We start from the raw sequence: 27,627 nt of genomic DNA on the forward strand, positions 1-27,627 counted from the left end.
AGACTTCATATTAACAACCTAAATACTATGCCTTAAGGAACTAGAAAAAGAAAAGCCAAGAACCCAGAGCTAGCACAAGGAAAACAGTGAAATTAGAGTGGAGAGAAAATAGAGAACGGAAATCAAAAGCTGGTTCTGTGAAAAGATCCACAAAATTGGCAAACCTATAACCAGATTGACAAAAAAAAAGTTGCAAATACCTAAACTCAAATGAGTGAGGGGACATTAACAATCTCATTTAGATAAAGGAATAATTATATACCAACAAATAACCTGGATGAAATAGACAAATTCCTAGAAACACAATTTACCAAAACTGACTCAAGGAGAAATGGAAAATATGAAAAGGCTTAATGTATGAGTGTGCTTAGTCGCTCAGTTGTATCCAACTCTTTGGGACACTATGGACCGTAGCCTGCCAGGTTCCTCAGTCCATGGGAATTCTGCAAGCAAGAAAACGAGTGGGTTGCCATGTCCTCCTCCAGGGGATCTTCCCAACCCAGGCATTGAACCCAGGTCTTTTGCATTACAGGTGGATTCTTTACCATCTGAGTCACCAGGAGAAAGGCTTATAATGAGAGATTGTATCAGTAATCAAAAACCTCCCAACACCAAGAGCTATGGATGTTGGATGATCAGTCAGGTCAGTTCAGTTCAGTTCAATCGCTCAGTCGTGTCCTACTCTTTGCGACCCCATGAATTGCAGCACGCCAGGCCTCCCTGTCCATCACCAACTCCCGGAGTTTACTCAAACCCATTGTCCATAGAGTTGGTGATGCCATCCAACCATCTCATCCTCTGTCATCCCCTTCTCCTCCTGCCCCCAATCCCTCCCAGCATCAGGGCTTTTTCCAATGAGTCAACTCTTCGCATGAGGTGGCCAAAGTACTGAAGTTTCAGCTTCAGCATCAGTCCTTCCAATGAACACCCAGGACTGATCTCCTTTAGGATGAACTGGTTGGATCTTGCAGTCCAAGGGACTCTCTTGATAGTGATGTGTAAATGTGGGTTCATTAATGGCAACAAATGAACCACCTTGTGGGAGATGTTGATACTAGGGGAGGTTTTAGGGAGGGAGGAAGCAGGAGTTACATGGGAATTCTGTACTTTCTGCTCAGTTTCACTATGAACCTAAAACTGCTCTAACAAACAAAGTGTACTAAAAAACAAAAAACTCCCAACAAAGAAAAGTCCAGGGCCAGATAGGTGTCTTCTGCCAAAAATTTAGAGTTAATAGCAATCCTCCCAAGATAACCTTGATACCAAAGCCAGACAAAGATCCCCCAAGAAAAGAATATTACAGAAAAAATATCTTTTAAATATACAGATGAAAAATCCTCACAAAATACTAGCAAACAAAATGCAATATCATAGAAAAGGGGATTTATATACCACCAAGAGGTATTTGTCTCAGGAATGCAAGGGTACTTCAATATTAAGAAAATCAACCAATGTAACATATCACATGAATAGAACAAAGGAGAAAAAACCCATTATTTCACTTGTCACAAAAAGCATTTAATAAAATCCAACACATTTTCATGACGAAAGCACTCAAAAAAAAAAAAAAAAAAGAATAGACGAAATAAGTACAGGAGAGGAATAAGAATAGAACTTCCTCAACTTTATAAAGGACATTTATGGAGACCCACAGCTAACATCATGCATATGTGCATGCTATGTTGCTTCAGTCATGTCCAACTCTCTGCAACCATATGGACTTTAGCCCACCAGGCTCCTCTGTTTGTGGGATTCTCCAGGCAAGAACACAGGAGTGGGTTGCCATGCCTTCCTCCAGGGAATCTTCCTGACCCAGGGATCAAACCTGCATCTCTTAGGACTTCTGCATTGGCAGGCGGGTTCTGCATCACTAGTGCCACCTGGGAAGGCCCAGCTAACACCATACTTAATGTTAAAAGACTAAAAGCTTTCCTCCTAAGAACAAGAACAAGATAAGGATGCCCAGGCAGAGTGGAGTAGCAGTCGGAGATGTTCTGTTCTGAGGAGTAGCCAGTGGTGTGATGGTGCAAGCCAGGGACCATTTACACCTAAGATGGACTATGGAAAAGCACGTACTGGAGGTGGAAGTCCAAGTCAAATGTAGGACAGCCTCACTGAATCACCTGTACCTGAGGCAATAGCAGCAGCAGCAGCAAGTACCTGTGGTTGATTTCCAGGCAGAACTGAAACGAGCATTCTTAACTGAGACACCAAGAAATGGTTAGAGCACTATTGGAACACCTGGGTGGCTGATTCCAAAAGAAGCAAACAAAACTGTCTTCTCTTAGGTCTTAAGGATCCCAAATCTTTCCTGTGGGCACTGGATTTGGTGGAATAGCAATCATGACTGTGGGAAGGAGCAGCAAGATGCTGCAGCACACTGACCATAGGATAGAATGTATCTTGCAAGATAGCCGGATCTTCATTGGTATGTTTAAGACTTTTGACAAACATATGAACTTGACCCTGTATGACTGTGATGAGTTCAGGAGGTTTAAGCCAAAGGATGTGAAACAGCCACAGCATAAAGAAAAGTGAGTTTGGGGTCAAGTGTTGCTCTGTGGGGAAACTTGGTTTCCATGACTGTGGAGGGAAAGATGCTGGCATTGCTCAGGTACCTCTTGCTGGAGCTGCAGGAGGCCCTGGGGTTGGCCGGGCAGTTGGCAGAGATGTTCCAGCTGGTGTTCCAATGCCCTAGGTCCCTGCTGGGACAGCAGGCTCTGTCCAAGGGACTGAGGGGTCATCCCAACAGGTAGTGACCCCATAGGGAAGAGGCACAGTAGCAGCTGCTGCAGGTGCTGCTACTGCCAGCACTGCTGGGAGCCCCAAGAAGTATCCACGAGGATGGGGGACTGCCCCCCGCTGCCATCAGTTGGTCAAGCAATCCCACCTCCAGGAATTATGGCTCCTCCACCTGGTATGAGACCACCATGGGCCCAGCACAGGGTCTTCCTTCCCCCTACCCCAGAGACATCAACAAGCACGCCCCCTCCAGGAATGAGGACCCCTTTCACCAGGAATAAGAGGTTCACCTCCTCCAAGAAAGCATCCACCAAGACCTGACGGTATTACTGATCCTTCTTAGTCACTTTTTATCCTGCAATGAGTCTTGTGAAATATGTGGAGTGTTTGTGAACTTTTGTCCCCTCTGCTGCATTAATGAAAGTGAAAGTGTTAGTCACTCAGTGGTGTCCGACTCTTTGCAACCCCATGGACTATACCCCGCCAGGCTCCCCTGTCCATGGGATTCTCCAGGCAAGAATACTGGAGTGGGTTGCCACTCCCTTCTCCAGGGGAACCTCCTGACCCAGGGATTAAACCCGAGTCACCTGCATTGCAGGCAGATTCTTTACCATCTGAGCCACCAGGGAAGCCCTGCTACATTAAGATCAACTAATAAACACACATGGAAAAAAAAAGATGTCCACTTTCACTACTACTACTCTACATTATACTAGAAGTTTTAGCCAGACGAATCAGTCAAGAAAGATAAATAAAGGCATCCCATTTGGAAAGGAAAAATTAAAACTACCTCTATTTGCAGATGATATCTAGCCTACATGGGCAACCCTGGTGGCTCGGCCGTAAAGAATCCGCATGCAATCCAAGAGATGTGGGTTCGATCCCTGGGTCAGGAAGATCCCCTGGAGAAGTAAATGGCTACACACTCCAGTAGTCTTGCCTGGGAAATTCCACGGACAGAGAAGACTAGCGGACCACCATCCATGAGGTCACAAGAATCAGACATGACTTAGCAACTAAACACCACCACCACCATCTATCCTATACAGAGAAAATTCAAAAATTTTTCACCAAAAAATTTGGTACTAATAAGCAAATTCAGCCATGTTTCAGGGTACAACATCAATACACACAAATCTGTTTGTGTTTCAAGAATAGAACACATAAAGAAAATTAAGAAAACAATTCCATTTGCAATAGAATTCAAAAGAATAAATATCTATGAATAAATTTAACAAAGCAGGTGAAGGACTTATACACTAAAAACTATAAAACATTGCTGCACTAAATGAAAAGGCATCCTGTGTTTATGGGTTAGAAGACAGTCTCATGATGCAGAAGGAAATGGCAACCCACTCCAGTACTCTTGCCTGGAAAATTCCATGGATGGAGGAGCCTGGTAGGCTATAATCCATGGGGTCACAAAGAGTCGGACAAGACTGAGCGAGCGACTTCACTTTCTTTCTATAGTTCCTTTTGGAGAAGGAAATGGCAACCCACTCCAGTGTTCTTGCCTGGAGAATCCCATGGATGGAGGGGCCTGGTGGGCTATAGTCTATGGGGTTGCAAAGAATCGGACACAACTAAACACACACACACAGTCTCATGAAGCTGCCAATGCTACCTAAAGCAAACGACAGATTCACTGCAATCCTTATGAAATTTCAGCAGCCCATTTTGTAAAAATGTTGTGGAATACTTAAATGTCAAATTGGTTCTTGTCATTAAAAATAAACTTTAAACAAGACTAGTTATAATGAAAAGTTAAATTGCCTGGTATATGCTCAAAGTTCTGTAATAAGCTGAGAAAGGATTCAATAATTCTGTTTTCTAATTTAGGGTCAAGTGATTAAGGTACAAATATCCAGTTGGTAAGAACCCTGTCTTCTGAAGCTTTACAAGAACTCCTTCAGCAGTTCTCCACTCTCCATCACACTTGTATGTTTGCCTTTGTCCTCCACTCCTCAAGTGCTCTTACACACATCAAAGATACTGTTTCACCACACATGGAATTACAAACCTCTACCAAGGTATGTAAGCTTTATAGTAAAACTAAAAGAATTCTGCAACCATACAAATCTCAGAATCTGTGAACAAACTGCTCACCTCTGTAGTTTCCTCATCTACAAAACAAGAATGACTGATAGGGTTGTTATAAGATCAAATTATTTATGTAAAGCATTTACAACAATACAGTTACATTCTGAACTCTCAATAAGAGCTGTATGGTTTTGTATAACATACCCAAAATAGTTATATATATATTTTTTTTAAAGAACATGTGGAAGTAGGCCTAACCTATTGCTTAGCTTGCTACAGCTATTCAAAGTTGACATAATTAGGACTGTGTATCAGGCTTTGATCCAGATTTGTTTAAGAGGTCACTTCTCCTGCCTTATGAAATGTTCTGCAATTTTTTTTAATGATAACAGGAACTAAGAATACGTATCTGTCCCTTTTTTTGTGTTTGTTTCAGCTAGAAATGTTAAAATAACTTAAAAGTAAAGAAATGTAGAGTTCATTTGTTCAGTTTTTTGCATGGACTAAGATGGTATAACACATTACAATGCTGCAAGATAAGAAATTTATTTTGCTCTACTATTAAAGGAAATAAGACAAATTCACCATCAACACCACCAAAAGATAAGTAGCACTTCCATAATTTAGAGTATGACCAAAGCACACAGGCCATAAGAAATGATATCCAAAATTTTGAGGACAGCAGCTTCCAAATGAAGTGTTTAATAAATACCTTCAGTTGTAATGATCAGTAAAACGGAAAGATTTGGCTTCTGACATATTATATAGGTGGCACTGTAACTGTTTAGACCGCTTTGCTTCTAGTCGGAGCTGTCTAGTTCTTTCTTTGACAGCTTGCTGCTCTGCTAATTTTTCTATCTGTTTTCTTCTTAGCCATCTGTAGAGAGAGACATAATCAGATCTGGTATCAGCCTAAATATATCTTCATACTATAAAGTTATTACTATAGACAATTATAGGAAATTGAATTTCTTTATATTGAAATGGTCTGGTCACAACACAAATTAGTATTAACTGAAAATTTTCATTCTTATACCAAAGGCTCACACTAGGAAAGCATGGTAACATTTACAATCAAATATTTGAAATTAAGTCTGTCTTATAATGAAACTGCCAACTAAAAAACTTTTTAAAGTGATTTACAAACTATTTTACATGCGGCATACATAGGTCATATGTAAAATGATTTTTAAATCTTTTTTAAAATATGATTTTCTAAACAACTAAGTATTTGACTGGTTGAATATAATTTATTTAGCAGCATGCAGAAATGCTGCCTTGCTATTCTTGGTAGAGAAATCATAGAGTTCCTGCTTTTCAGTGAATAAAATAATTCTTCCTTAAAATGGAAAAATAAGCCTAAGAAGAAAAAACATCAAAAAAAGGTGAAGGGAAAGTCCACATTCTAACAAATTTAAGTCTATAAAGCTTGCTTAGGTTAAATAACATTAAAAATACCTATGTATATTACATCTCTGGTATGAAAGTGCATATGTGGTATGTGCACGCCTTTATACATGTTTTCAGAAATAAACCCAAACAACTAAATGACTGAACTAGCACAGAAGAGACGTAAGAAACCTCTAACCCAATGTTGTGTGGTCTTCAACTGGATAGTAGTTTGAGCAAATTAACTGCAGTCCCTTGGGGGTCAGCTGGGAAAGGAAAGAAAGAAAGAGGCAAAGAAACTAAGGAAGAGAGAGACAGCAGAAAAGAAAGAAATGAACTTCAAACAATGGACTAAATTTCCACTCCCTTTCCCAAGTCTTGCTGGCAAAATTGTGAAGCCAGATCTGTTTCCTCAGAATAGTATTACAAGCCAGGTATTACACTCTTACCCAGGAAACTGAAAGGAGACTGGGTTTGCCTTCAATTACCAAAATAGGTGTCTAAATCCCCTTTTCATCTGGTCTGTACAGATCTTCCTCCTCTTTACAGAAAAATACTTACTGGTTAAGTGCAACTCTTTATTCAGTTTTCTGAGGACTAAGTAGGAGAAGCTGTAACCAATCTTTGGCCCACTTCTCCAAGCAATGAACAAATCAATCAATCAATGGGAGGCTATCAAAAGTTATCACACTGGTGCCATTAAGAAATACTTTTAGTATTAAACCATATCTGGAAAGAATGGTATAGATATGCAAAGTATGGAGTTAAAAGAATTTTCTCACATATTTTTAAAACTGTGGCTTTAAAACTGTATAGATATATAATGTAAGGGATTAATTTTTTTTAAGTTTTATTGACTATATAATTTTCTAAATTGCCCATGAGGAGGAGGGGAAATACCCTTCCTTTGACTTACTGTTTAAAGGCCCTGTCACGGCCTTCTGTTCCTTTAAGGAAGACTAAGCACTCCTCTTGCTTTCGCAGTTCTTCTGTCTTTCTTTCTTTCAATTGTTCTTCATGCTTTTTTTTAAGCCATAATCGAAAAGCTTGCTGTGGATCTCTGTCTTCCTGCTGTTGACAAAAGTAAGTTTTGCTTAAAGAAATGAAAACTACTTTTTAAGGCCCTGCCAATAGGACCCTATAAGAATATCTGTCCTATTCACCAATTGTTCATAATAATACTGGTCTCATTTGTTGCACTTTTAGCATCCAAACCAAATACATGACCTCTGATTCAACACTCACTGCCCTCTGGCTTCTTTCAAAAGTCTTACTGAGATAATCAATAAATGGAGAATGGCAAGATGCAGTGATTGGCAAACTTTTCAAAACTGAGCCCTTTGACAAATAAAATAATTTTGCACACCGACACAAGCATATAAAACAGGGCTGAAGACAGACAGTATGAGTAAGGTATTGGTATAAATTCCTGAAGGAAGCTCCATGGAAGCTCCACTGGAACTGAAAACCAATGACCCAACATTTGTGTTATTCAACCTTTCTTTTAAATTCTTCTTTCATTTTTAAGAGCATCTGCCAAGCCCATCTCCAAAAATGCAATAATTACTATGGAGCATGGCAATGAGGATTTTCAACCATAAGAATTTTTTCATAAGGATAATTGCCATGAGGACTTTGTCATAAGAATGGGATAGTGGAAATAGCTTGTTGTATGGTTCTTCAAACTTCATGATGGATACTATCCTCAAGGAGTTTTCAAAAGCTGAGAGTAAAGAGAGCAAAGGGAAAGATTTTGGGGCTCTTCAGGCTTGGAAAAAGCATGACTCATTATATGGATGCCTGGCTAGAATACAAAAGGAAAAGATGCATTCATTTAATACTTTTGCCACATCTGAGTTCTGTGATATAGATTTCCTACACCTTGCATTTTCCTTTATCTGTAGCCCACAATGCCAAGTATGCTCCAGTCTAATTTATATAATTTATATAACCTAGAATCTTTGGTGTATAATGCAGAACTTTGTGAAGAGGTCCTATGGACCTACAAGACCACTGCTAAACACCTGAAAGTCTGGCACTATCTGGAGATTACTAAAAAGTGTTCAGTCTGCAACTATAGATTAAAAGAGTGAGGAATGCACGGACAGACAGGATTGATGGGTATCACTGTTCATCTGCTCATTCAATAGATATTTACAGAGCATCTACTACATACAGTGTCTACCTGTACAGAGCTACTAGGATGCACCATAGGGGGAGGTGGGAGATAAGGCTTCCCTTCTCATACATTCTATACCTGCACTAAAGTAACTACTTAAATAAAATTAGAAATTCAGTATCTCAGTCACCCTAGCTACATTTTAAGTATTTAACAGTCATATTATGGCTAGTGGCCACTTTACTAGACAGTGTAGATACAGTGTTACCATCATCACAGAAAATTGTATTGGGCAGTATTGTTCAAGATAAGATGAAAATAGAGGATTTATTGGCTGATTGTTATGTCAGGTTCGAAAGAAAAGTATGGTAAGGAAAGACAGTAATAGGAGATGTGAGGAGAAAGGAATAAACTCCTAGGAACATAGTATCTACCAAGGCTGAATCAGGAAGAACAGAAAATGTGAACATGTTGATTACCAGTAATGACACTGAATCAATAATCAATCTCCCCCAAAACAAAAGTCCAAGACCAGATGGCTTCTAGAAAATCTAAAGAAGAATTAATACCGATCATTCTCAAATACTTCCAATAAACAGAAGAGGAGAGGACACTTCCAATCCATTTTAAGAGGCCTGAATTACTGTGATACCAAAGCCAGACAAAGACAATACAAGAAAACAAAATTATAGGCTGATATACTTGATGAATTCTTTAAATGCAAAAATACTCAACAAACTATCAAAAAAGCAAATTCAGCAGTATATTAAAAAAGATCATACACCAATAATCAAGTGGGATTTTACAGAGATGGTTCAAATCTACAAATCAGTGTTATATACATTAACGAAATGAAAGATAAAAATCATATGATGATCTAAATAGATGCAAAAAAAAGCATTTGACAAAATATATATTTTCATGATAAAAACTCTCAATAATTGGGTATAGAGAGAATATACCTCAAAATAATGAAGACTATATCACAAGTCCACAGCTAACATCTTACTATCAGGGGCAAGACAAGAATCCCCATTCTCACCACTTTTATTCAACACATACTTGAAGTCCCAGCTGGAGCAATCAGACAAGAAAAAGAAATAAAAGGTATTCAAATTAGAAAGAAAGAAGTGAAACTGCTCTATTTGCACATTACATATTATTATTACATACAGAAACCCTAGAGACTTCACCCCTCCTCACACACAAAAAAAAGTTAGAACTAATAAACCATTCAGTAAAGCTGCAGGATACAAAATCAATATATAAAAATCAACTGTGTTTCAATACACTAAAAACAAACTATCTGAAAGAGAATTAATAAGGCCTTTTAAAATAGCATTAAAAAAGAATGAAATAGGTACCTAGGAATAAATTTAACCAAGGAGGTGAAAGACTATGCTGTAAGCAAAATGACATTGATGAAAGAAACTGAAGAAGATACAAATGGACAGCAAGAAGATCTAACCAGTTAATCCTGAAGGAAAGCAGCCCTGAATATCTACTGGAAGGACTGAAGCAGAATTCTGGGAGATGGTGAAGGACAGGGAAGCCTGGCGTGGTGCAGTCCATGGGGTCGCAGAGGGTTGTACACGACTGAGTGAGTGAACAACAACAGAAGCTGATGGCAAATCAAAAAAATAGTCATTTTGAAGTGTCTTCTCTTACAACAGCAGTGAACCATTTCTTGGCCAGATGGTGACATGCAACAAGAAGTGGATTTTATACAACTGGCAATGACCAGCTCAGTGGTCATCGAGTGCTTTGGACGGAGAAGCTCCAAAGCACTTCCCAAAGTCAAACTTGCACCAGAAAAATATAATGGTCACTGTTTGTTGGTCTGCTGCCCATCTGATCCACTATAGCTTTCTGAACCCCAGCAAAATCATTACATCTGAGAAATAGGCTCAGCAAATTGAGGAGATGCACCAAAACTTGCAATGCCTGCAGCTAGCATCTGTCAACAGAAAGGGTCCAGTCCTACATGACAACCCCTGACCACATGTCACACAACCAACACTTCAAAAGTTGAATGAATTGGACTACAAACTTTGGGCTCATCAGCCATATTCACATGACCTCTTGCCAACTGACTACCACTTCTTCAAGCATCTCGACAACTTTTTGCAGGGAAAATGCCTCCACAGCCAACAGGAGGCAGAAAATGCTTTCCAAGGGTTCGTCCAAACCTAAACATGGATTTTTATGCTATAGGAATAAACAAACTTATTTCTCACTGGCAAAAAAAAAAAAAAGAAGATACAAATGAATGGAAAGATACTCCATGACCATGGACTAGAAAAACTAATACTGTTAAAATGTCCATATGATCTAAAAATTGTCCATGCAATCTAAAATTCATTACATAAAAGCTCCAATGAAATTTTTCACAAGATTGAAAAAAACTCCTAAAATCTGTATAAGATCCAAACATCCAATGTAATCCTGAGAAAGAACAACAAAGCTGGAAGCATCTCACTTCCTGATTTTAACCTATATTATAAAGCTGAAGCAATCAAATAGCATATTAATAGTACTGACATGAGAATAGACACATAGATCAATGGAAGGGAATACAGAGCACAGTAATAAACCCATGCATATACTGTCAATTATTTTCAACAAAGGAACCATCAGTAACAATGAGGAAGGAACAGTCTCTTCAATAAATGGAATTGGTAAAACTGAATTGCTCCATGTAAAAATTACCTCATTTCCTTTTCTCTTAATATACCAGATAGGACTCCCAGAATAAAATTATTATAGAAGGGAGACTTACCTGTCTCTGACTTTAATGGGTATATTTATAGTATTTCCTAAGATAGTATTTATTCTGTGATCCACATTTTATTAGAAAAAGTTAAAAATAAATGCTAGTAAATATGAGTGTGTACTTTTTCTATATCTTTCAAGATAGACAAATTCTTTTTGTTTACCTATCTTGTACTGAATATATTAATAATTTGTTATTACTGGTCCATAATTTCCTTCCTAAAATAAACTGTACTTGATTATAGCATGCTATTATTTTACTATACAGTTGCAGTCAAATTTCTCAATATTTTCTCTTTTAGTTCATGGTTTCAGATTTACTACCTGAAAAGATACTGTCCATCCCAAGATTATAAAAGCTAAATTTCTATAAATAGCATAATAAACAATGTAAAAGTACATCATTTTGTTAGTCAAGGAAAACATATTTACAGACATAATAGACAAGGATTAAAATCTGTACTGTCTGCAATGCAAGAGACTCCAGTTTGAATACTGGGTCAGGAAGAACCCCTGGAGAAGGGATAGGCTATCCACTCCAATATTCTTGGGCTTCCCTGGTGGCTCAGTTGGTAAAGAATCCGCCTGCAATGCGGGAGGACCTGGATTCCATTCCCGGGTTGGGAAGATCCCCGGGAGGAGGGCCTGGCAACCCACTCCAGTTTTTTTTCCTGGAGAATCCCCATGGACAGAGGAGCCTGACAGGCTATAGTCCACGAGGTCTAAAAGAGTTGGACATGACTGAGCAACTAAGCACAAGAAAAATAAAACTGGTAAAAAAGAAAAGACTACAAATAGGAAATTCACAGAAAACACATGCTCATATACAGTCATATATATTAATAATTTGAAAAAAATTAAGAAAATAAACTATATACAATGTTAGACAGGATATATGAAACATTCGCTCTTATATACAACTGGAGGGACTATAAATTGATACAACCCTTTAGGAGGCTAACTTTGCATATTTAACCACAACTTTCATTCTGGACATCCAATAAGTCATAAATTTCCAAGAAACCCTCTTATAGAATATTGATGTTCTCCTATAGAATTTACATGTTCACAACAGCCCTGTTAATTAATAGAGAAACATTAGAATCAATCTAAATATCTACAAATGAGGAATGGTTTAATAAATTAAGTTACGTCTGAAAGTAGAATATCATGGAGCTATTTGAAAAGAGATCTAAATGCAATGATCTAGAAATATGTCCTTGATGAATGAGTGAAAAAAATCCAACCATATAATACACTTTTAGCAGATAAACATGTAAATAAAAATAAGAGCTAGAAGGATTTGCAGCACACTGTTAAAAGCAGTTACCACTAGGAGATGAGCCTGGAAGGGGCTAGGATTGAATTTTCAATTTTTAGTTTATATACATTTTTTAAATAGTAGGGATATAGATGATTTTTTTACTTTCTCATGGGTTTTTTGTATATTTCAATTTTTTTAAAAAATTAAATAATATGATGGCTTTGTTAGTTTTCACAGAAGATTCCTATACATATACTCTTGAGACCAATCTGTAGTTTTCGTGTGCATTGTCCTATTTAAATATCAAAGTTGTATATCTTGAAAAAATGAATTGGTAGCTTTCCTTTTTTCTGTGCTTTAACTGTTTGAATAAAATAAGAATCATTTGATTTTTACAAGGCTTCTTAGAATTTAGTTATGTAATAAAGTCATCTGCATGTTGCACCTTTTGCAAGGGTAGTTCTTGGACCACTTTTTCTACTTCTTCTTTAGGCTTTTAGTCTGATAGACTCCCTTCTGTAAATAAATCCAGCTTTCATATATGTATGAACTTATTTTTCATGAAGAAGGATTACTTACCCTACTGTTCATGTCTTCAATCTGCTTTGCTCGCTGAATTCTCCTCATTTCTAGGACCTGCTCTCTCTTCTTTTGCAACCATGCTTTAAATACCATGTCATTTTCTTTTTTCTTTTCTTTTTCTTCTTCTATTTTCTTTTGATCTTCCTGGAGGAAAGAATATACAAACACACTGATGAAAAATTAGTAAAATTATATATGTTATCAAAATAGAGAGATATATTTTGATGTCTGACATTAGAATTCCTAGCCCCTAAAAATTTCCATCTGTAAATTTGGCCTCCCTAAAGAAAACAGGGCCTCCAATTTTCTTAGAGGAAGAAAGGAAGACTTCAGATAAATTGTAGAGTTAAGTCTATAATTACATAAATCTACACTATGCAACATGCTGTTCAAGAATTCCTTGGATCTCTCCCTCACTTCCTAGTTTATTCTTGGTATTTAACTCCTCAAAAACCACAGCAATGCAAAAGACCGCCCCAAACACACACACACACACACACACACTCACTCTACAAGCACTAATATGGTGTCTACAGAAGCACTATAAATGTCTTAAACATTTTTACACTATTGTTAAATTTGTTAATTGTGACACGTGACATTGTGATTACAAAACCAGTGCTATAATCATTTTCTTTTTGAAGTATACAATCATCTCTGAAGTGTATAAGTGAGCAATGATTGGATGTCTAGAACTTGCTTTGAAAAAAACCAGCCAAAAAAGGAAGAGATGAAGCAAATATGCCAAAATCTCAATGACTCTTGAATCTGGGTAATGGAGACATAAGGGTTAACTGTACCTTCATATGTGTTGGAGATTTTTTATCATAATGTTTAAAAATATTTTCAACTAGCGTATATCCATAAAGTAACATTTTGCTATCAGAAAAATATTTAAACAGTTAACTATAAGAACAAAATGAATTTTTTTAACTGAATTATTAAAGTGATGTTATGAAAGAGAGTTACGTAAACCTTAAGGGAGGTATTTAAAGCAGTTATGAAGAGCTATAAAACAGTAAGTGGGAACAATGCAGCATGTCTTAGTGGAAATATCACCATGGTAGAAGTTAAGAGATCTGAGTAACAATCATACTGCCATCATACTATGTTAATTTGGGCAAACCATTTAACTCAGTATTCTCATCAATAAAATGAAGTTGTATTAACAAGCTCATAAGTGTCTTTCAATACTAAAATTTTAGCATGGAAATAAACTGAATGATCGAATCCATGCTTAAACTGTTTTCAAATAATGAATTCAGAGTCCTTTCCATGTGTTTTGACAGTATAGCAAGCCCTTTTTGACTGAACAAAACGTAGAAGGGAAAGGAAAAATTCTAAACAATTAATAGCATAAAATGCCTTTTTAAAAACTTGTATACCATTTTCTAAGCCCTTATAATGGGGCTTACATAATATGTGAATTTACTAAGTATTAAATTTTATATTTACTTTAGCTCCCTTTTACCAAAGGATTTGGGATGCCTTGCATGAATAATTGTAGGACAATTATTTTTCCAGACAGGACATCTGGATTAAACAGATGATATTAGCCAAAGCAAAGACACTGTAGTTGCCAAAGAGAACAGTGAGGTGATGCACTTAGTGTAGAGAGATGGAGTAGAGCAGCCCAACCTAGGAAATACTTTGCAGGGCTTCAAAAAGGAAAGCCTTCTCCTGAAACCAGTTGAAAATATTTTAAAGTCTTAGCACTTAAAGACCATGCCTTGAGCTAGTACATAACCAAAGTGAAATTTAGTTATGAGGATCCTGATATGAGAAAAGTGTATCCCAAAACAGTGTGTGACACCCAAGAAAGAGGATCAAAAGAAAAACGAGCTATCCATTAGTCATACCTGTTAAAGATAACCATTAGTTCATTAGTGAAAAAGACACTGACATTATATAAAACCTCCTATATAACTTCTACAGAAATAATATACAGAAGCACACATGTAAACATGTGTGTGTATGCAGCAAACAAGTAGTTCAGTTATTCTCATCAAATTCTTTTATATTATCACGCAGTTCTGAGTTAACAGATCCTTTTACGTACCTATTATGTAACTGAACCAAGGAAGCTGAGTCTGACAGAGTTCAGATTTCAGTAGCCAACTAAGCTAAATTTTATTAAGTATGCACCCTTTCAGATTTCCTGCCTAAAAGTGTGCTACAGGTTACATGTTCTTAGTAACTTCATTTCTTAATCTTTTTTCTGCTAATGTGAGTTCCTGATTTAAATGCCAGAAATTTCCATTGATCATTTCCTACGTAAATGGAAAATATACCACTTCTCAACAAACAAAATATACCACTTCTCAACTTCTCAACATGACAGAAAAACTGGGATTTCGACTTTGCTACAAACAAGTCATGGGACTTTGGTAAAGTTATTTAAATTTTCTGGACTAGTTTTTCACCTATGAAATAATCTTTAAGGTTTCTTCTTATATTCTATTAACTATGATTCTTTTGCCATTAGGTATTTACAGCTAGACATTTTATATGGTTCAGCTTAATGCTACCTGGTATTCAGTAAAACAGAGAATCAGGGCACTGATTTATGTAGTTCAGAGAAAATTCCCCAGTTTTAGTATTTAGAATTTTCAATTATAAAACACTTTTATTCTCTTTAGGAGCAACCACCCCCCTCCCCAAAATAATAATAATTTTGGATTCTGTAGGGCATCTTGGAGACATTTCAGTTAGGTTATTAGGCTCTATTCTTAATTAAAACTAAAATCCCTGAAATCAAGAAAATGTAGTGTTGATAACAATCTCTAAGAGGAACAGAAAACAATTTATTTCCAGCCACACTGAGGACTATTGCCCAGGAGACACAAATTCAAGAAGCATCTGGATTGTGTCCCACTGCATTACAAAATAGGGGAGGCATCTATATATAGGCAAAAAATGCAAATCACATAAGTTGTTTGTCAGGAATTAGGATTGAAGCTAGCAAGAAATAAGGGTGCTGCTTAAGCAAGGATTGCCTGGTATCTGAAATGGTTAAATAACTGCAAGGGGAGACCTTGAGACCATAAAGTTGAAGCTGGCAGATGGTATTCTGAAGAGGTCTGGTGATATATTTGAGTTTGATACAGTTCAGAAAATTCAGGTTCTCGGTGATACAGGAACACATCTGAAACCATATCCACAATGGCCACCCAGCTCCATTCTGGATGCCTGAACCACAGTTTTTTATCTTGTCAGAACAAAAAACATGAAATATCAAATATGACAGGGGTACATTCCTTCAAGGTTTCAAAAGAGACAGATTAACATGTACACAGTAAGTCAGTATGGCCTTGGTGTCTGGGAAAGGAACCTCATCTTCAAAGGAGAACTAGCCTGAGTGTCATGGGAAGGTGGGGAGCATTTATCCTATCTTCAAGGAGGCATTCTAAACAATCTGGTAAATATTCTTTCTTTTTTTCCCAATGGTGAAAGCAGAGTATGTTTGACAGGCTGTTCAAATAGATAGACTGTTCTAGTCAGCAAAAGAGGCTTCCCAGGTGGCACATAATGTTCAAGACAAATCATGTATAAGCCAGAATTCCCTGTACCTCAATATGTGAAAATTTCTTCCATCCAGTAGTCCTGGAAGATGTATGAAATATACACACATACATACACACACACCAGAGAATTATAATCTAATTCTTCTGTTGCCTTCTAAACCCCAACAAATTTGTGCCTTCATTTCTTTCATCTGACATCAGATTTTCACCTATCTCATATCAAGATTGGGCTTCCCTGGTAGCTCAGCTGGTAAAGAATCCACTTGTAATGCAGGAGACCCTGGTTTGGGGGTTGGGAAGATCCCCTGGAGAAGGGATAGGCTACCCACTCCAGTGTTCATGGGCTTCCCTGGTGGCTCAGATGGTAAAGAATCCACCTGCAATGTGAGAGACCTGGGTTCAATTCCTGGGTTGGGAAGATGCCCTGGAGGAGGGCATGGCAACCCACTCCAGTATTCTTGCCTGGAGAATCCCCATGGATAGAGGAGCCTGGTGGGCAACAGCCCAAGGGGTCGCAAAGAGTCAGACACAACTGAGCGATGAAGCACAGCACAGCATATCAAGATTATTTTCAGGAGTCACTTAACTTCTCTGGGCCTCACCTTTAAAAGGAAAGGATCAGATGAAACCATTGCTGAGATCTCCTCTAGCTCCAACACAAGTCATTCATTACCATGCTTGTATGATCTTCACAAGAAAGGACCAGGGTAATCAGGGTGCTTGTTCCATAAATACAGATTCTTAACACTTAACCACTTAATCCAGCAACAGGAAAAAACAAGCAAGTGCATATATCCAATCATTTGAAGAACCATGTCAATTCTTACTGAATTTATAAAACATAGAAACATATTCTACTTTCAACATAATGCCCACTTGTGCTCTCACCTCTCTCTTCAGCTTTTCTCTCTTTTGTTCTAGTCGTTTTTTCAGTTCTTTCTGTTGAGGAGAGAGACAAAATGTTGAGGTCGCTGGAGACACATCTGCAGACTGGGTCCTATGGTTAGATTTTCTGTTCCCCTTACTTCTATCTGGGTTGGCAGCAGAGCTTGGATAAGTCTTGGGGTTGGATGGTGGCTGAGGGATGTAAGTCAGTGGCTCTTCTGTTGATGAGGGAGCAAGAGCATGAACTTTGGCTACTGGCTCTTCTTTCTTGACTCCACTGACAGATGAATTGGGAGATCTGGGTGACAACTGCTGAGGTTCACCTTCTGTACTATTAGCATTAATGGGGGGCAAAAACCCCTGACTCTTAATGTCCTGTAAATTCACAAGTTCAAACTTTCCATCTCTCTCCATTAGGATTTTCCTATCCTTGTTTTCTTCACAATTTCCATCAGTAAATGACAGGATCACATTTTCTTGTCCAAATTCATTGGAAATACATAACTGTGACAGTTTCCCAGACACATTACTTTCATTTTCAAAATAATTTTTGTAAGTATCACTGTCTTCCAGAGGAGGAACTTCTAAATCAACTAATTTGTCCTTGAATTTAAGTTTGCGTTCCCTTTTATCATTCACTGGTTCTTGATTTTGTAGAAGTCTGTTGGCTTGTATAATTTTCTCCATAATATATCTCCTTACTTCCTCATCCTCTTCCTCCTCCAGGTCTTGATGGCTTTCTAGTTTGGATTCTTGCAAAGAGTTTTCACTGTCTGAATCTGATATGGGGTCCAAAGGTTGAATACTTGGTACAGAAATAAAGTCATTTCTTCTTGGTGAAACCTCATCCTTCAAAGATTTATCAGGATCAGATAGCTGCTTGGTGTGTTCTATTTCTGTTTCATTCCCTTTTAAGTCTTGGTTAATATTCTCTTCATTCCCACAGCCCATCTAGAAAAATAGAGATGAGATTCACTTTCAGTAAAAATTGAGACTCTGTCCACTCATATGTAGACAATCCAAAATGGATGTTCATACTCGTAATTTATTTTATGAATGGGAAAATCTACATGCTTCCTGCTCATATTTCACTCATAGTTTTCTAATTCCTATTTTATTTCCCCAAGGGAAAAAGCAAAAAAATTGGGGAAAAATTTAAATCTGAATTTGATGTTGCTAAGTACTAGAATGATTGCTTTTTTTGAAGATTCCATGCCAATGTATAAAAATGTAACTACAAACAGTACAATATTAACATCCCTCCCTCTATAAAATGTTCCTCCTTTTACATTTTCAGAAGAATATACTTTTAAATGTTTTCTCCTTGTAATATTTGTACTTTTTCAAAAAGATATCTTTCTCCCCAGGACCATTACAAGGTCCCTGCCTTTGGTCAAGTCCTTATCATTCTGAGTTTCCTATGATCTTTTCAAATTATTACTGCTGCTATTTTCTGCATGATCTACACCCAAATTCCAAGTCAACTTTTACCTCTGGATCAGATTTTCCTTCCTCAATTATCTTCAGAGGCTCCAGTAATCAATGTTAAACACCATTATATAACTTGGTTATATTTTTTAAAAAATATTTAATTCCACTTGAACCATGAACCCAGTATTTTCACAAAACCCTGCTCCACATCTACTAAGTAATGGCTACTATGTCCTGCTGTCATCAACCCCTTAAAATTCCCCTCCTCTTTTACTAGCTTAGTCACCAATTCTAACAGCCTCTTCTTCCTAACCTGGACAACACTGCTATATGTCCAATAAGCAAATCAACGTGGCCCCCTAAAATGACTACCAAGTAACTAAGATCTCTGCACTGTAATTGTTCTTTTTAGCCTTATTTGATTCTCTGGTTCATTTCCACAGTATCTGTTTCCAAATTCTCCTTTAGCTTTTACTTCTTTTTAAAATCCACTACAATAAAATCTTGCCCTAACACTCACCCCTGTTTCTCTGTCAGTCATTTTTTCCTACCAGCCTCAAAGGAAAAAGTGATTTTAATAATCTACTGGAATGAAGAAGATTCATTAGAGCACTGTGTTTTTTTTTTTTTTTCATTTATTTTATTAGTTGGAGGCTAATTACTTTACAATATTGTAGTGGGTTTTGTCATACCTTGACATAAATCAGCCATGGATTTACATGTATTCCCCATCCCAATCCCCCCTCCCACCTCCCGCTCTACCCAATCCCTCTGAGTCTTCCCAGTGCACCAGGCCCGAGCACTTGTCTCATGCATCCAACCTGGGCTGGTGATCTGTTTCACTATAGATAATATACATGTTTCAATGCTGTTCTCTCGAAACATCCCACCCTCGCCTTCTCCCACAGAGTCCAAGAGTCTGTTCTGTACATCTGTGTCTCTTTTTCTGTTTTGCATATAGGGTTATCATTACCATCTTTCTAAATTCCATATATATGTGTTAGTATGCTGTAATGTTCTTTATCTTTCTGGCTTACTTCACTCTGTATAATAGGCTCCAGTTTCATCCATCTCATTAGAACTGATTCAAATGAATTCTTTTTAACGGCTGAGTAATATTCCATGGTGTATATGTACCACAGCTTCCTTATCCATTCGTCTGTTGATGGGCATCTAGGTTGCTTCCATGTCCTGGCTATTATAAACAGTGCTGCGATGGACACTGGGGTGCACATGCCTCTTTCAGATCTGGTTTCCTCGGTGTGTATGCCCAGAAGTGGGATTGCTGGGTCATATGGCAGTTCTATTTCCAGTTTTTTAAGAAATCTCCACACTGTTCTCCATAGCGGCTGTACTAGTTTGCATTCCCACCAACAGTGTAAGAGGGTTCCCTTTTCTCCACACCCTCTCCAGCATTTATTGCTTGTAGACTTTTGGATAGCAGCCATCCTGACTGGCATGTAATGGTACCTCATTGTGGTTTTGATTTGCATTTCTCTGACTGATGAAAGAAATCAAAGAGGACACAAACAGATGGAGAAACATACCGTGTTCATGGATTGGAAGAATCAATATTGTCAAAATGGCTATTCTACCCAAAGCAATCTATAGATTCAATGCAATCCCTATTAAGCTACCAACGGTATTTTTCACAGAACTAGAACAAATAATTTCTCAATTTGTATGGAAATACAAAAAACCTTGAATAGCCAAAGTAATCTTGAGAAAGAAGAATGGAACTGGAGGAATCAACCTGCCTGACTTCAAGCTCTACTACAAAGCCACAGTCATCAAGACAGTATGGTACTGGCACAAAGACAGAAATATAGATCAATGGAACAGAATAGAAAGCCCAGAGATAAATCCACGAACCTATGGACACCTTATCTTTGACAAAGGAGGCAAGGATATACAATGGAAAAAAGACAACCTCTTTAACAAGTGGTGCTGGGAAAACTGGTCAACCACTTGTAAAAGAATGAAACTAGAACACTTTCTAACACCATACACAAAAATAAACTCAAAATGGATTAAAGATCTAAATGTAAGACCAGAAACTATAAAACTCCTAGAGGAGAACATAGGCAAAACCCTCTCCAACATAAATCACAGCAAGATCCTCTATGACCCACCTCCCAGAATATTGGAAATAAAAGCAAAAATAAACAAATGGGACCTAATGAAACTTAAAAAACTTTTGCCCAACAAAGCAAACTATAAGCAAGGTGAAAAGACAGCCCTCAGATTGGGAGAAAATAATACCAAGCGAAGCAACAGACAAAGGACTAATCCCAAAAATATACAAGCAACTCCTGCAGCTCAATTCCAGAAAAATAAATGACCCAGTCAAAAAATGGGCCAAAGAACTAAACAGACATTTCTCCAAAGAAGACATACAGATGGCTAACAAACACATGAAAAGAGCATTGTGTTTTAACCACTGCTGTATCCATTGCACCTAGAACAGCCTCTGACACATGGCCAAGTGATCATTACTTTTCAATGAATGAATAAAGCAATAAGGCAATGAATTATCATTGAAACTTCTCTAATTCTTTAACCCTGTGCTGTGGACCTCATACCCTTCTAGTCATGAGACCTTGGTTCAGCATTATTGCTCTGGTATGTCTTCCTCTGGGCTTCCCTGGTGGCTCAGATGGTAAAGAATCCACCTGCAATGCAACAGACCTGGGTTTGATCCCGGGTTGGGAAGATCCCTTGGAGAAGGGAATGGCTACCCACTCCAGTATTCTGGCCCGGAGAATTCCATGGTCAGAGGAGCCTGGCGGGCTACAGTTCATGGAGTCACAAAGAATAGGATACGACTGAGCGGCTTTCACTTTTCTTTCATCTCTTCCTCTACTCATTCTGATTATTTTTCTGTCAAAGATGCATAAAACTGCCATGTAAAAGCCATCTTAGAAAAGTCTTCACTTTTGACTCTGTCGCCTTTTCCAAATGTTAGCTATCTCATCTGTCTTCTCCACTGCATAAGAAAGCAAGATAGAACCAAGAGAGAGTTGTGATAAAAAAACCTGCAGCCTTCATTTCCTTGTAGTCTTTTCCTTAACCCTCTTAAAACTGGCTCCTGCTATAAATACTTTGATCAACATCCCTCTCAAGTCACCTATCTTATCCCAGTCTTGGTCCTTTTCTTCATTACTTCCCTATTTATTGACACTAATTACATTATGTACAATAGTTATATATTTTAATAAAATTATATATAATTAGTGTCAATAGGAGCTTCTCTGGTGGCTCAGATGATAAAGACGATCCCCTGGAGAAGGGAATGGTTACCCACCCCAGTACCCTTGCCTGGAGAATTCCATGAACAGAGGAGCCTGGCAGGCTGCAGACACAACTGAGTGAATAACACTTTCACTTTCTTTCATTTTCAGTGTCAATACATATGCATACATATACACTCATAGATATACATACACACTGTATATAAGTAAAAAGAGACAGAACCTTCTATAATTCAGAAACTGGTTAATTTTCCTAGATATCCCTACTACATGTCTGATAAATAGTATAGAATCATGATTAATGGATCCACTTTTTTCTACATATACCCCTGTGTCTCAGTCTTTGACCTTTTACTTTTTTCTGTATATTCATTCCCCTAAAATTCACTCTTAACGTTTCAAATATTAGCTGAAAGACCATGTTTTTGAGGATTTGCTTTATTTTTCATGTAATTGAAAGTAAACCCCCTTATTTTACCCAAGTTCACATAAAGTAAAAATTAGTTGCATTTGCTTTTTACTTCTGATGCAATAAATTGTATTACTGAATTATATCAATTATAATTTTATTTTTAATTATAATTTTAGCTGTAAGTGCTAATGTAATCACTGCTCTCTCACTAATTAACCCTATGCTTTATGACACAACATTTAAACTCTATATGCTTCCATTTTTTCATGTCTAAAATAGGAATAATGCTACTCGTTCTATGTATATCAAAGGAATTTTGTGAGGTTTAGATGAGGTAATACATGTGAAAACTCCTCAAGAACTACAAAACACTTTGTTAATATGATTACTACGAATGCTGCTGGCAATTTATATATACCTCCATTATGTTGGCACCGCTTTTTTCTTTTTCATTAATCAACCACTCCAGGTCCTTTTCAAAGTCATCTTCATATTCTCCACTGTCTTTTGAATCAGTATCTTTATTTTCATTCATTTTCTGTTTGTTAAAGAGTAATACTGTAAGATTAAAAGAGTTAAGGTATTACGTCATGTCCACTTTAGGGGTAGTATGGAGTATGAAGATTAATGCTAAAGGTAAGCTAATTAACACATAGAAACACAAATTATGGAATGTTCAGAATAAACATATCAGTATATCCTAAAAGAGAGACTTACAAAGGCCAGACATTTTCTAGGTATACCACTCCTAATAACCATTGCACCTCCCCCCAGTTCCTGTCAGCCTAATACACAAGGAGATTTAAAAAGGCAGATATAAGACTATCTGAGTATCAGAGAAGGATTTTCCACATCCCCTGCCAATCATTAAAACTCCTTGTCTAGGTCTGAGCTGATGAATCAGCTTTTAAGTCTCACTCACACACATTTTCCTATATTCAAATTAAAACGATTATATTAATTGTTATCCTCAGTTTCTCAATCTTTCTGGTAATTTACTCAGTGTAATTATAATTTCTGATCTGAGAGGTTTTTTTAACTATGTAACAATTGACTCAGTTATGGTAAAAACTAATTTCCACAGAAGTCAAACTGCTGTCAATTCAAAATAAAAGATGCTTTTTTATATAAAAAACAAACTGTGATGCCTACTACTATCTGGAAGGCAGTGATAATAAATAAGAATGCCAGGTGAAAGTTAATAAATATTTGTGAAAATGGTGTATAAATTTAGTCATTTTTAATAAAACAAACCATAAAGTTATCAGAAAATTGAGGTCAGTTTCAAGCCCTAATTTATTGGCCCATAATTTTTCAAATGAAAGATGCATTCCAATATTTACCTATAACATGTCTTTATGTGTGTGAGCATACTATATATGTATGTAAATATACATTACAATGTTAGCAAACCTATTTGTTGAACACCTACAACATGTCTCTAAAAATTATAAAATATGCTCTTGAGCCCTGATACAGAAGACAAATGTAAGTCAAATACATACATTCCAAATGTAGACAAAACATAAACTGAAAATGTAGGTAAGTGGAACAAAGGTATAAAGGACTGTGGAAGGAAGAATAAAAAAGCAACTAAGCTTAAAATTGAAAATATCAAGGAAAGTTGAGATGTGTTTTGAATACTGAGTATGAGACCTCATCATCTACTCCAGACAAGAGAACAGTCTGAAAAAGAACAAACATAAAAGTGCATGGAATTTCCCAGTATGACCTGAACATAAATGTGCCCCTTGAGAAGGTTCCAGAAGGAAACAGAAGGGGTCAGTTTGATGTCATATTATCTTTTCAAAAAGAAAAAGCTTGAGGGAAAATTATTTATGTATATCTAATTGTCATGAAATAGCCAGAGGTAGAAATATACAGCAATAATCTGCATACTTTCCACTACTGACTTAAACAAAAACAAAAAGAACAATGCTCTGTAAATACACTTAGAATTTTAGGTCCAATTTCAAAAGAACTGTAGAAATAAGATTTGCAGTGCCCCAAACACCTGGGACCCTGTTTCTATACCTGCCTTTTCTTGCTCTAACACCAAGATGAAGTTACCTAAAACCTTCTCTGGAAGTAGAAAGTACAGATATCAAGAACACATGAAATCTAGGCATATTTTCAAAGATATAAAATGAGAGGTATTATGTTTGATTTGGTAAACATCCACAAACTTTGTTGTGGCCATTAGCTTCACTTCTTCCAAAAAGTTTGACCAGACCACCTAACCAGGTGCCAATTTTACTAAAGCAAGATTTCTGCTTTTTCCATCAAGCATGTGGGAGACCATCTTTCCACTAGCTGTACCAGCACTAGCTAAAAGAAGAGATAAGGGGTTTCAGTACTATGTGCAATATAAGTTAAAAGAATGAGACAATTCAAAAAGACACAGGTGCCCCAATGTTCACAGCAGCACTCTTTCCAATAGCCAAAACATGGAAGCAACCTAAGTATCCATCAAGAGATGAATGGATAAAGAAGATGTGGTACATATATACAGTGGAATACTTGAAGAAGGAAATGGCAACCCACTCCAGTGTTCTTGCCTGGAAAATCCCATGGATGGAGGATCCTGTTAGGCTACAGTCCATGGGGTCGCAAACCCAGCCACAAAAAATAAGAATGAAATAAAGCCAATTTGCAGGAACATGGATGGATCTAAAGATTATCTTACTAAGTGAAGAAAACCAGAAAGATAAATAAATACCATATGATATCACTTAACATATGCAATCTAAAGTATGACACAAATGAACTTATTTACAAAACAAACATACTCACAGACATAGAAAACAAACATATAGTTTCTAAAGGGGAAAGGGGGTGGGGAGATAATTAAGAGTTTGGGATTAGCAGATACATACTACTATATATAAAACAGATAAACAAGAAGGCCCTACGGCATAGCACAAGGAACTATATTCAATACCCTGTGATAAACTAGAATGAAAAAGAATACATATACATGTGTGTGTACATATGTTTGTGTATATATATGACTGTATATCACCTCGCTGTACTCCAGAAACGAACACAATACTGTAAATCAAGAACACTTCAATCAAATATACTTCAATTTAAAAAATTATGAGAACAAAAACATAAATGGGCTCCAAGACTGAGACTTGGCTAAAGAACAGGTAACATAAAGCTCTGTATCCAGTTTTCTACAGTTTAGAGAACAAAAGAAACTGTAACACATTCAAGGATGGTAAACCAGGAGAAAAGGGGATAAAAGACAAGGAGAAGGGATAAAGGCAGGTTATGAGAATAAAATGCCGTAAAGCCAGATTCTGAGGACTACTTGAAAACCCTAGGAATGTTAGCTTAAAGAAGAGAAATCCCCTGAAGAAGAGTCGGGACAACTGCTTTGCAATATTTAAATTTGTCATTATGTGAAGGAGGGTTGGACTTGCATAATTTCAAACAGTAAGACCAGTACCAAGGACTAGAAACTCAGGGGCAAATTTTGGCATAATTTACAGTTTCAAACTCATCCTAAAGTGAAGTGAGCTGCATTCTCTGTTGATCAAATGTTTATACATAGCTCAGAAGGTGATCATAGCATGTTTTAAAAGGAGACTGAAGCTTTAGAAAAAGAGGTGAGCCAGAAGACCCTTAAGGTTTATTTTAACCTTTATTCTAAGATGCAAATTAGCAAACAACTGCCAACTTATGAAATGCAAGAGAATGTTCAAACAAATGTAGAGTACCATGGTAATGCTTAGTCTAAAATAAATGATCTCAAACTGGGGCTCTGTAATAACCTACAAGGGTAGGAATGGGCAGGAGGTAGGAGGGAGATTTGAGAGGGATGGGACATATGTACACCTATAGTTAATTCATACTGATGTATGACAGAAATCAAACCAACATTGTAAACCAATCATCAATGAAAAATAAATATTTTTAAAAGTCAAAAATAAAATAAATGATCATTGTCTGAATAACTAAATTCAAGGCTTAAAATTCTATTTCACTTACATGTCACCTTTACCCTGCAGAGTTCTTAATTATAACTTCCCCTTAACGCTCAAGACAAAGTTAGTTTTAGGTACACTGAATATTAATTATTCAACCAGATAATTATAACTACTTCTACTGTATTAGTTGGATTGTAATTCCTCCTATTTATTTCTTTTCAGCTAAAAAATGGGAAATACTTTCTTAAAAGACTCAAAGTAATGCTTCAATAATTCGTAAATCAGAGGTTGAGAGCAATAATATTTTGAAGTGATTTGAAGAAAACAAATCAGTATTCCAGAGTGAGTTTATCACTGCCCGAGTTTCCCTGGTGGCTCGGTGATAAAGATTCCACCTGCCAATGCAGGAGACTCAGGTTCAATCCTTGGGCTGGGAAGATCTGTTGGAGGAGGAAATGACAATTCATTTCCGTTTTCACACCTGGGAAATCCTATGGACAGAGGAGGCATGAAGGCTGAAGTCCACTGGGTTGCAAACACAACTTAGAGACTAAATAAGCAGCTGCAAGACATGCTGAATCATGCAAACTGTTGTGTTTACGTAACTAACCATTCAAATAGGGTGTCATGAATGATGAAGAATAGACTAAAAGCCACTGTAACCCAAAACATTTACATAAATAAAACTTTTTTCACAGTCACAAATGCTTTAGGATAATATGCTTTATTTTCTGATCAGAAATCTGGAAATTTATTATTTTAAGATTTTTCAGTTACATAACTAATTGTTAGAATAAGAATTCTATGGAACTCAACAGTGCTTTCTCTTAGTTTTATTAAAACATAGTTTCAACTGTAAATAAATGGTTGCCTGAAAACTTTAGTAAATATGTGTTATTATTTACAAAGTATCTCACAACCATGTGAAAACTCAAATTCAAAACTAAAACACAGAATCATCAAAATAAATAAAAATCAAATAATTATAAATTAAACATATTAGGTTATTATGAAATTAAACTATTATGCTGTAATTTAAAAGAAAAAAGCCATAGTTGAAGTGACTCAGAGAAGTAAATGAAGTTCATCAAATAAGAAGTGCCGTTCCTTCCCTATAACTTCAAAAAAGTCATGGCTGGTTCCCAAGTAAACAAAGAACATGTATCATAAACTCGCATTACCAAGTCCCTTAAGCCTTTTTCAAATGCGTCACAGGATAGTCAGTCCCCTTCACTTCTTTTAATCTTCATCCCCACAGTACTGGCCATATGGAACACAGTC

At 36.9% G+C, this 27,627-nt stretch overlaps 1 protein-coding gene and 2 pseudogenes across 1 annotated transcript; 2 read left to right on the forward strand and 1 right to left on the reverse strand.

The window, feature by feature from the left end:
* The first annotated feature begins 2,021 nt into the window (after positions 1-2,021).
* Positions 2,022-2,225, forward strand: LOC133069606 (putative SNURF-like protein; annotated as a pseudogene).
* A 118-nt stretch (positions 2,226-2,343) lies between these two features.
* Positions 2,344-3,085, forward strand: LOC133068830 (small nuclear ribonucleoprotein-associated protein N-like; annotated as a pseudogene).
* A 2,245-nt stretch (positions 3,086-5,330) lies between these two features.
* On the reverse strand, positions 5,331-27,627 carry CCDC181 (coiled-coil domain containing 181). The gene is made up of 6 exons (XM_061161215.1): positions 27,528-27,627; positions 22,830-22,949; positions 17,321-18,268; positions 12,906-13,052; positions 7,088-7,242; positions 5,331-5,659 (listed from the first exon to the last, which is right to left on the reverse strand). Exons 2-6 carry the CDS (start codon positions 22,944-22,946, stop codon positions 5,497-5,499), a joined length of 1,530 nt encoding a protein of 509 aa, XP_061017198.1. The 5' UTR covers positions 22,947-22,949; positions 27,528-27,627; the 3' UTR covers positions 5,331-5,496.

This window comes from Dama dama, chromosome 14 (genome assembly GCF_033118175.1).
Source record: "Dama dama isolate Ldn47 chromosome 14, ASM3311817v1, whole genome shotgun sequence".
NCBI lineage: Eukaryota > Metazoa > Chordata > Mammalia > Artiodactyla > Cervidae > Dama > Dama dama.